General features: G+C 39.3%; 1 protein-coding gene across 7 annotated transcripts in view; it reads right to left on the reverse strand.

Moving 5' to 3' along the window:
- RARB (retinoic acid receptor beta) overlaps window positions 1-12024 on the reverse strand; it is a 960987-nt gene that overhangs the window by 76134 nt on the left and 872829 nt on the right. For 6 of the 7 annotated variants that reach the window (XM_089690911.1, XM_089690935.1, XM_089690926.1 and 3 more), the window contains one exon: window positions 8613-8789. The exons of the other annotated variant lie outside the window; for it this stretch is intronic. In XM_089690911.1, the coding sequence (XP_089547037.1) occupies window positions 8613-8789 (177 nt within the window). The remainder of the gene's footprint in view (window positions 1-8612; window positions 8790-12024) is intronic. 7 annotated transcript variants of the gene reach the window in all.

Here is a 12024-nt window from a genome sequence, read left to right on the forward strand (position 1 = left end):
GTAACCCATTCTTTCACAAATGTTTGTAGAAGCAGTCTGCATGCCTAGGTGCTTGATTTTATGCATCTGTGGCCATGGAGGTTATTGGACCACCTGAATCCAATGATTTGGAAGGGTGCCCCAATACTTTTGGCAATATAGTGTATATCAAATATAATTGCTAATACCTGTAAAGTAAAAAAAAGAGTAAACTTTGATGCAGATACTGTCTGAACAAAACAAAATTGTCTGATGTCAATCATCTTCTGTCTAAACCATATTAATGCACAAAAAATACACAAGTGATGTCCAATAAAGATTTAGAGGGAGCTGTAAAACAGCTTTTTGATATTTATAATTTAATTTGAATTGCTCTTCTGAAACAGTTTTTTTTTTTAAGTTATGTAACCGGCGCAGCACCACTCAGGGCTGTACAGACACATACTGTTGACAGTATACATCAGTGATACAGTGATAGAAGCCCCTCCCAAGTATCTATCCCTGCAAATGCCAAAGAACAGGGAAAAACTACATCACAAAGTTGCAGGAATAAGGTACTTGGAGTATATTAAATAAATAAAATACACTGGCATAATATATATGATTTATGTGAATGAATGATGGCAATACACACTCAGTTTAGTATCACTTTAAGAGCTCACTTGATTTCTGGAAGATCAAAGAAGGGGTACGGTATATTCCTAGATTGTAAGCTCCAAGGAGCAGGGCCCTCGAACCCCTCGTGTTTCACACTGTATTGTTACTGTACTGTCTCATGTATTGTCCCCCATTGTAATGTACAGTGCTGAGCAAACTGTTGGCGCTATATAAATACTGCATAATAATAATAATTTGTGCATTTGAAGCATTTTTAAAAAGACATTGGGAAATTTACTGAACATGTTTCTTTTATTTTGCCCAGGCATAAGAACACTCCAGTTATTTCAGGAAAAATGTTTATATTCCTATGCAAATTATTCTTCTTATCTGCTTGTTTCTGTATTGATTTCTCTATAGCTATGTCACAAGGATCATGCAATTATAGAAAATGTTATGTGATTCTTGTGATCCCTTGAATCAGTGATGACTTTCCATCAATAAGCTTCAAAAGTCCTTGAATGAAGATAATTAATAGGTAGTATTTATGTGCTTTGATATGGTTTCTGTGTTGTACATGAAACACGCTATTTTTCATCCCATGAATATAATGTCTGTTTAAATCAAATTTATCTTTTAAAGTCAAGACTTTTTCAGCCACTGCTTGAAGAAGAAATCCAGTCCTTTTTTTAAAAGATAAAGCGCAGGAAGGGTTAGAACTTTTGTTAGGGATTTATTGCAATCCGTTCTCCCAGTATTTATTCATTACAGGTACTTATATAGTGCATTCAATTTACAAAGCGCTTTACATATTTAATTACACAGTCACATCTGTTTCTTCCCTCATAGAGCGTACAATCTAAAGTCCCTAGCTCACATTCATACACTAGGGTCAATTTAGATAGGAGCCAATTAATCTACCAGTTTTTCTTTGTAGTGTGGGAGGAAACCTACGCAGGTACAGAGAGAACACTCTATCCAAAGCAAGTTTTTCTGGATTTACACTTTAAATATTCTTTGAACTCGTTGGTTTAACCTCTCCTTGTCGGCCGCAAGCAAATGTGCGGCTTTCCGGCGTCTGGGCCTTAATGCCGAGTGGCCGCACATTTGCGTGCAATTAAGAAATACTTATGGGCTGAGAGCAAGCGCCCTGCATGCTCCCAGCACACATGTCCGGTACTCACAGAAAGGTTCAATCTCCTCTTTCGATCGGGACCTTTCCCGATCATGTGACCGCTGTGACGTGAATAACGGCGCTCACATGACCTTAAAACCCTGACCCGCCTTCTGAAACCCTTAAAGAGCTGGGAGGTGCCGGGGCCAAAGGGTTAAAGGATAAGTTCACCTTTGGGATCATGTTTTACCCATTTTTAGGGTGGAACATATAACATGTCCCCAGTGCTGCAGCCATCGCCTGATCCCCCCCCTTTCTGTGACAGCAGTAAGGCCACATCATTCATTTAAAGACTCCTGAATGAATGAACTACAAGTTCCGACAGCCTCAGTGGCTGTGCAGCACCGTGGTAGTTCATTGATTCTTCATGTCAGTATATCTGCTTGCCAGTACATCCCGTACGGCCAAGCAGATATACTGACAGATCTGCAGGAGACCTGCATGGCACCAGCAATCTACTGATCACTGGTGCAATGGTGCAAGTTCATTCAAGCAAATATAATAAATGCACAATTTTTTACCTGCAAAAAAATGTGCATCTATTATTTCTGCTTGAAAGGTGAACTTATCCTTTAACCAAACAATATAGGGTGCAGCGCTAAAATGATCAGCTAAGTAAATTTCATGTATAAATGCAATATAATACATACAATGAATCACATAAATGAAGTGACAAAGTGCAGATAAAAAAGTCACTGAATAGTGACAAATGAGTGTTGTGTGCTAAAACAAAAACAGTCCATAGTGCAAGTGCAGATGAGATCCCATATGATCTTCAAAAATCCAGTGGCTAGGATCCGTGAATGAGGTGATATATTATGTAAAGGTTGCGCACTCACCAGATACGCAATCACAATGCGCATAAAAGTTGGTAGCCACAGGACATCAAGGATCCTATATGGGTCTGGTCAGATCTGGTCAGGTACCCCTCACTGCTAGGAAGTGTTGCCACACTGGGAAAGGCTGCTCTGTGAATGCAGATGGCTCCCAAAGGGAGCTTGCAGATTCAGCTCCGTGTGTCCTCCTTCCGAGAACTTCCTGTGCTCTATGTCAGATTTCCTCCTAATGAAATTCCAGCCTGAGAAGCAGGAGATCCTCCCCCCTCCAAGTCCAATCACTAGTTGCTGAAGTGCACACACAGCACAGAATGCATGGATGGCACAGAAAATACTACAGGATCTTCATCCCGGGACAGGGAGGAGGTGATCACTTCAAACAATGGTCAGCAGTGCAGGCAGGCTGGAGAAAATGGCTGTGCTCGGTAGAATCCAACAGATTTCAGGAGAATCGTATGATTCCTATTCCTCACCAATCCCCGCAGGAAAAGCTATCCTTTAACCGCTTAATGATGACAGTACGCAAATATGCGACCTCTCGGAGGCTGGGCCTTGAAGCCGAGCAGCCGCATATTTGCGTACCATTTGTAAACAAACATGTGCTTAGAGTGAGCACACTGCGCGTTCCCAGCAAGTGACGGAGTCCCACGGAAAGGTCCCGATCTCTCCTTGCGATCGGGACCTTTCCGATCATGTGACTGCCATGACAGCCAATTACGGCGGTCACATGACCCTAAACCCTGCCCCGCCTCCCGGCGTCAGAAACCCCTTAAAGGTGCGGGAGGCGCCGGCATTAAGGGGTTAACCACTTTGACACCTAACTACAGTTCCTGTAGTCTTACCCCTTTGCAATACCCTTGCCTGTACTCTGAGCCAGCTTTTGAGTCTAATACAGTAATCTATCATTCCGCCTTCCAGAATAATTAGAACCAAAATACTTTGGAAGTTTTAGAATTACTTTTCATTACATTACTCTCAGACACTTTACTATCATGCTGCTACCAAAGTTTTTTGAAGGGTTTTTTTTTTTTAGCAGGACTTGTGTACTGCCATATATGATGAATAACCTGTCATATGATAGAAATTATTTGGTATAAATGTGCGACAAGTTGACAGGTTTAGGGCGCAAACAGCAGAAATGAAGAACATCTAAAGATTGAAGTGAAACACAAATAAGCTGCATGACAACAATATCTCACAGATATCTAACTAAGCCCAATCTGGGTGAAACGTATAGCCAAGATGCAGGAGCTGTAGCTGAAACCTCTGTTAGTTCACCGGCAGATGTGGTTGATCTACAGTATGTAAAGTAAAAAAAATGCCGCTCTAGGTGAGTGACCGACTCTCACATGTTGTGAACTGGATCCCAGGGTGCTGCACAGCTCGTTTGTTAGATTCAAATAACATGCACAAATCCGGAATTTTCTGCACTCTTTGGTATCTTTATTGAAGCATTAAAATGACATCACAAGTATGACAGGAACATCAAAAAAAGGTGACATGTTTTGCTCTAAATTTAGTGCTTACTCAAACCTCTATTGAGTAAGCGCTGAATTTAGCATGAATTGTGTCACCTTTTTAATGTGTCGGTCATACTTGTGACATTTTAATGCTTCAATAAAGATACCAATGAGTGCAGCAATGTTCCAGATTTGTACATGTTACTGGTTGATCTGTGTGGTGTGTGCCCTCTAATTTTGCTATTGTGATTGTTCCATAGAGTGAGATGTGCTCCTAGAGGGGCTGGCACCCATTGTGGGAAGAGAACTGAAGGAAGCACAAATGGGAAGCTTTTGAGTGGCGCTAATTTTTACATATGATGAATGAAATGTTACTAATAATAACCACATTTTGTAGTTTTGAAACAATCATAACATATTTAGGAGGCTCCAATTAGTAAGGCAACTAGAGCAATAAATAGATACATTGTTGAAGATTATAGTATGAATATGACCCTCATGCTGGCATGATGTGAGCAAGTTCGATTTTTGAGTATTCTTGTCCACATGCTGTTCACTTCAAATACAGTGACAACAGAGAAGTGTGGAAAAAAAGAGTAGTTTACCCAATAAATCACAGCATGCAGTATCAGATTAATGGGGAGGCGGCGTTGACTTATCGTAATAATGTAATAATGACAGGCATGCAATCAGTGATATATAGTTATGTCTTGTGGAGAGAGACCACACACACAAGGCCTGTGATAAGAGCATACAGTATGAATGAATTCACAGGGACAGAAGACCTCAGGGCAGTCTCAATAGATCAGAGGATAGCTTTACACTGTTCCTCTGTTTACGCCATATATCAATGTCAGACATGAGAGCTTATCCCCTATTGCTCCTGACTTGAGATGAAGTGGAGGGCAACATTGTCACTATGCTCTAAGAGGAAAATGTGTTTGATTTTTTTATCTTTAACTCAGACCATGATTAATAACAGATACTATGATCCTTCGAGGTTACAGGATACCTCAGGGGCTGTTAATCATTATAATTATTAGACTCAAACTAGAGAGGGTTGGTGTTTTTCACTATACTGTACTTTTTTCAAATTCAATTTTACTTGCATCAAAAGACCCCAATGGATAGTAAACGTAACAATTTATGGAATTAATTAAAAACTGCAGTAAGAAGAATTGGAATCCAAGTCAAAACCTACTTACGCCTTCAAAAGTACCATCCCAAAAAATGAATTAGATGAAAGGTACCCACCAGCAATAAGGTGACTTTAAACATACCCAAAAGGAAGATTATAACCCAAAATTACAACATAAAATGTACATACTTAAAATATATTCTTTCTTCCTTAATAAAATAATTTTACATTTCATAAAATACACAAAGTGCATGCATAGAAACTTGAAATTTCAAATCCACTAGTATTTGTTTCAACCATTTTCTTGACTTGTTTTGCGGTCTGTCATCAATTCTCCAGGACTGGGTGGTTAACAGTGTGCATATTCAAAATCAGTTGATTTATGGACTTCATAGATTTAAAATCGGGTCGTTGATACTTGTGGCCAAAACCTGTCTCAAACAGCCTAGGCAGGTTCCACAAAAAATGAAAAAAGAATACAGAACTAAACATCTACCTGCTCTATTAGATCTATTAGATATTTTTGTAATTATATTTTTGGGCTATTATAACCTGCCTCTTAGGTACATTTAAAGTCCTTTGCTGGTGGGTGTCTTTGATTTTTTTAAATTCTTTATTTTTATAGAAAAGCTTCTTACAGGAAATGGCTTGAAACATTCACGTTAAAATCTAGAGTGAAGAGTCAGTAAATGCATCATATTTTGATATTCACAACACATGTATGAGCATAGGAATTGCATTACATACAGCCAAGAAATGTAACTACTTGATTTAGACAAACGGGATTGGGTGTCTTTGATTTAACTAAAAACTGGTATATTTAGGTAAAAAAAGGTCTGTCAGGTAGCAGAAGGAAACCAGGTAGCTTGCAATGCAAGTGAGTAGAAAGTAAATCTAAAGTCAGTATACTGAGTGCTATACTGACTTTAGCAAACCTCAATGATCAAAGGCAGAGCGATCAATTTTGATCATTGTTGTGCTTATTGTTAGCTAAAGTTTTTCAGGGCAACTACAGTGTATAAAGGGGCCACTAATTGTCCAAAATGAGTTGGCCTCTTTAAATAATGTACGCATCCATTATCTACATTGATCCACCCACCTTTTGTCATTAAGGCTCACCCCTCCATTGTATACTCAAGTGCTCTCTTCATTGATATTTTATTAGGTTTTTATTGATATCTGAGGTTGGAAAGATTTCCTCTCACTGCCCCTGTCATTGGGGCAGGTACAGAGTCAAAATATCTCAAATAGAGACAACAGCAATAACAATTACTTTTTTAGTAAGGTTAGAATCTTCCAAATATTCCTATCTAAAGTATTTGCCAGTTTGACCATTATCACTAAAACAGCTTTCCAGCAAAGACCACAGTTCCCTATATGGATAATCTGAATAAAATTACCTTGTATGAATAATAAAAATGCCTAAAAGGCACTATCAGACTTATTGTATATGACAGCACAAACAACACTAATCCAAAGCAACCAGAAAGCATCTATTAGCTAAAATCACCACAGGAAATTTAAATCTTATAACCGTAAAGTATACATAAACGTTAACACAACTTTTGTTCATTGCAATAAATGACTTAATAATACCAAATTAAGTGCTTCACCATTACTATTCACTTGAACATGATGCTTACACATATTGTGCATAGCCACCATCTTGCTTATGATAACCATTATGCATAATCCACAGTAACACAAATGCTCAACACTTTTTTGCATTACACCTCAAAAAATGTAGGTATTGGTACATGGATATGTATTTATTGCATGTTTGGCCTATTACAGTAGCAGAGTGCATGAGCCTAGTGCTCATGCTTCATTTGAAATATATATTCCACTTAGTAAATGTATTGTGATGGACATGGGTTAAAGCTGCATGCCGACTAGGAGAAAGCAATGGACAGTAGAATATGCCTGCTGGATGAGAACAGTAAGGCCTTATGCAGATGGGCATCAAAATACTTGCATATGGATGCTTTTGGAGCTAATTTTTAAATGCGTCTTAAAACATGTAATGCTTTTGTATGGCGGAATTCACACTAGACATTTAGGATGCCCATGTTGATGAGTCCTAAACAGCACCTTTCTGTCTAAGGTATGCACTAAACCGAGGGCAGCTGAGCATGTCTGATTCAGGCAAACATAAAATGAAAGGCAGTTGGACATGGCCACCTAAAGAAAGCAGTTAAACACATCTGCCTCTTGCCAGCAATGAATAGACAGATGTAAGACATGTCCAGCTCAGGCAAATGTTGAAGGCAATGTAGTAGGACATGACCACCTAGGATGACACGGAAGGCAGAAGAACATGTCTGCTCAGGGTAATCATTTAACAGAAGGTAGAAGACATACAGTAACTGCTCAATGAACTGAATAAAAAGAAGGAAGGCTATAGCACATGTTTCATTGAAGCAAGCACTGAACACAAGGCAATAGCACATGGCCACTTGAAGCAAGTATGAAACAGAAGACTTCAAAGAAATATCTGCTTGAGGGGAGTACTTAACAGATTTCTTCCGAGGGAGTTCCCTACTGAATACAATAGTTCTAGGTACCATTCCACATCTCTTTAAAGTGCACTGAGTCTGTATTTCAACCCTTATGACAGTAGGTAAAGACTTCCCGGTTTTTAGTCACAGATGGGGTCAGTTATTCAAAGTAGAAATGTAAATAACATCGATATTAGTGATATTAGAAACTGACATATCAAGATAACAAGTTGGGCCTTCGGTAGAGGTACAAATCTGTGCCTCAACACTGTTTCATCAAATTGATTCTTTCTGAGTGTTAAAGCAGAGCTTCACTCGCTCAGTCAAAATTGGTTATTTGTAAACCTTATGCTGCTAGCATTAATAAACACATAGGAAAGTATATCATATTTACTTGTTTTAAACTTTTTTTTTTACATTTCGTCAGTTACTTCCTGGTTTCTAAGCCTAGACAAATGATATCATACATCCCAGGAGTCTTCAGAAGGAGAGGAGGGGCTTTCTCAGATAAGTACACCCTTCTGCCTGCATGCCTAAGCTAAGGGTAGATGGATTCCAGGAAGTAAATGCTACATCAATCATCTGCCCTTACTCAAGATGGCCACATCCAGAAATGCTAGGGGTTGTTTTTTAAAGTGATTTCTCAGCAAAATAAAGCATGGAATCATGGATGGATGGGGGAAGTTTGGTTTGAATATTAAAAATGATATACATAGGGTTTTTGGTTTGTGATTCTTTTTGTGGCAGCCATTGATGGACTCCCTCAGTCAAACCATGAAATTCTTGCTGTTAACATTTCTATATTAATGCTGATAGATAACATGCAGACTTTCTACTCAATCATGATACAATACAGAGATATGAATATAGCCATAGCTGAAACATTTAGTACAACAAATTAGAAAAGGTAAAATAATCAGCAAAACTCACCAAAATATCCAGACATGCTGCTTTTAGAAGCGTGATCTGATCTGCAATGGTCAAACTGGTAAATCCAGGTAACCTCTTTGCAAATTCCACTATTTTAATAATGCACTTTGTTGCAAGTTCACTAAATTTATCCCAAAGCCCAAGGTCTAGCCGAACACGGTGATCAGCACTGGAGTTCTGCAGAAGCAACAATTTAAGAGAGTTAGCTAGATATTTTTGCTGAAAAGATACAGTATATTAAGGTGTTTACAATGACGTCATACCTACTTTATAAAATACACTTGAATCTAACGGCAATCTTCATTATAGGCTTAATCATCATACAGCAATTTACTAGTCTATATCTGGAACAGTTTATGACTCCAGCTGTTATATACCTACAGCCCTTGTCAAAAAGACAAAACATGATGGGTTTTGTCATTCCAGGTCAACTAAATAGTTTACTACTCAACTGAGTTTATTCAGCTCAGGTTAACATCAACATAGACATAGATAGCCGATATATTTTAATCTTTTCATGTCAATTTTATTTCTTCATAAGAACACTTAATCAACATAATCAACAAAGATGATTCAATTCTGTTTCATTTTCATATAAAATACAGGACAATGGTCGCATACAAACACATATATTAATGAGGATTGTGAAACCGAACAATATACCGTATATTTTGCTCCATAAGACGCACTGTTTCCCCCTGTGTCTGTGCGTCTTATGGAGCGAATATGGAGCGGCCGGCCCGGTATTCCCGCTGCCGCTGTGTTAGAATACCGGGCCAGCTGCTCAGCTCTGTGCAGCAGAACCTGCAGACTTCCAGTGGTCCTACCTGTTCCTCGATCCAGCGGTGTCCTCACCGTCTTCTCTTGATGTCGTCGGCATGTTTAGTGTGGGCACCCAGCTGTGACAGTTTGCGACTTCACAGCCAGGTGCCCACTGCCCATGTGCGAGAAGCGCCGCACTTTGTGAATGGCCCTGTAGTCTTCTGGGACCTGTCACATGTCCCAGAAGACTACGGGGGGGGGGGAGGACAACTCCACAGAAGTGGGAGCGGGTACCTGTCAAAGTTGGGTACTCGCTCCCCAAAGGTTCGCAGTCCCTGGTCATCTCCTGTACTATGTCTGCAGTCTCTGGTCATCCCCTGTACTATGTCTGCAGTCTCTAGTCATCCCCTGTACTATGTCCGCAGTCTCTGGTGATCCCCTGTACTATGTCTGCAGTCTCTGACGGTCTCCTGTAGTATGCCTGCAGTCTCTGGTCATCTCCTGTACTATGTCCGCAGTCTCTGACGGTCTCCTGTGGTATGCCTGCAGTCTCTGGTCATCTCCTGTACTATGTCTGCAGTCTCTGGTCATCCCCTGTACTATGTCTGCAGTCTCTGATGGTCTCCTGTAGTATGCCTGCAGTCTCTGGTCATCTCCTGTACTATGTCTGCAGTCTCTGACGGTCTCCTGTAGTATGCCTGCAGTCTCTGGTCATCTCCTGTACTATGTCTGCAGTCTCTTGTCATCCCCTGTACTATGTCCGCAGTCTCTGACAGTCTCCTGTAGTATGTCTGCAGTCTCTGGTCATCTCCTGTACTATGTCCGCAGTCTCTGGTCCTCTCCTGTACTATGTCTGCAGTCTCTGACGGTCTCCTGTTGTATTTCCACAGTCTCTGGTCATCTCCTGTATTATGTCTGCAGTCTGTGGTCATCTCCTGTATTATGTCTGCAGTCTGTGGTCATCTCCTGTAGTATGTCTGCAGTCTCTGGTCATCTCCTGTAGTATGTCTGCAGTCTCTGGTCACCTCTTGTACTATGTCTGCAGTCCATTGGTAAGGAATATTTTTTTTCTCGTTTTCCTCCTTTAAAACCTAGGTGTGTCTTATGGTCAGGTGCGTCTTATGGAGCGAAAAATACGGTACATAATAATTACAGATATTTTCATAAAACCACAGATGGTTACACAAGATTCCCCATCATCAGAACATAACCTAACTATACACAACCCCTTCAAAGAAAATGTGAAAGGGAACAAGGGACACAGGGTTAAGGATGGGGCATTAACTAGGTCATGTAACTGCTCTAATGAACGGTACAAATACATACTTAATTACTGGACAATTTAAAGATTATACTGTAATTGCTGCTACTGATGACTATAACATCTACAACCACCATTATTATTATTTTTGTGGTTATTATTAGCAAGAGTGGCCTGCAAATCATTCCTTTGATAAACATATGCTATGTGTACAAGTTTATTCACCATGGTTCATAATACATAATCTGAGAACCTGTACATGGAGTAAGAGAAATAATACTGTTTATAATAAGAATTACTTTGCTAGCAAACAATATTCAGTATCAGGTGGGACTGGACTTCAGAGCTGTCCTGTCACATATATACAGTGAAAGGAGCCATAGAACAATTTTTAGGATCAATTCAATAGGAACTAATAACATCATGGTCATTGAACAAATACCTGAATATTCAATAAATTGAATTTAAAGCTGAACTCCCAGAATTCAGCCACTTTGCAAAATGTGCTAGATTACAAGGGGTTAAGTCCAACTAGGTACAATACATGCCTCCTTGTGGATCTCTTTAACCCCTTCATGCCTGAGGGTAAAACAAATCTTAAAGCCTAAGCACAATTTTGCAACTTTGACATGTGTTAGCAAAACTGTACATATCATCACAACTACTTTGTGCATCCAGCTGGATTATACCTTGTTTTTTTTCAGGATAAATTAGGATTTAATTTCGTGGTAAATGGTAATGAATATCTCCTGATTTTTTTCTATTATCAAAGAAAAAAATTACACAAAATAGTAAAATAAAAAACATTTTTTTAAAAAATGTAGTTGTATATTTCTTGATACTACCATAACCAATCACCAAAGAACAACCCAAAATAATTTCTACTGCTCCTAATGATCGCAGTGATACCACATATGTGTATATTACTTGTTGTTTGTACCTGTAGTATGACCCAGAAACAATAGTGTGCATTTTGTTTTGTTTTTTCTCCTGCCACTGATACTAATATAAACATTTAAAAAAAAAAAAAAATACTGACCCTGACCCTTGACCCTGACCCAAACACTAACCCTGGCACTGACCTAGATCAAACCTAGATCTTTGTATTTTTATTTATTTATTTTTATATTATTATTTTAATTTATTTATTATTATTATTTTACAAACACTTTATTTTCTCTTTACAGTGACTGCTCACTGTGATATCCAATCAGAGGCTTTCACAGTGATCCTGGAATCGGGAGTTTCCGGGTCCCGATCATTAGAACAGGACCTGGGGCTGTCACTGACACCCGTCTTTGTGCTGGGAGCATACCGTGTGGTGCACTCCCAGCACGAAGACAGGTATGCAAATTAGTGGCCCCATGGAAAAAAGCCCATTGCAGTGGG

This window comes from Staurois parvus, unplaced genomic scaffold, assembly GCF_062004578.1.
Source record: "Staurois parvus isolate SC_StPar_1 unplaced genomic scaffold, SC_StPar_1.0 ptg000021l, whole genome shotgun sequence".
Taxonomy (NCBI): Eukaryota; Metazoa; Chordata; class Amphibia; order Anura; family Ranidae; genus Staurois; species Staurois parvus.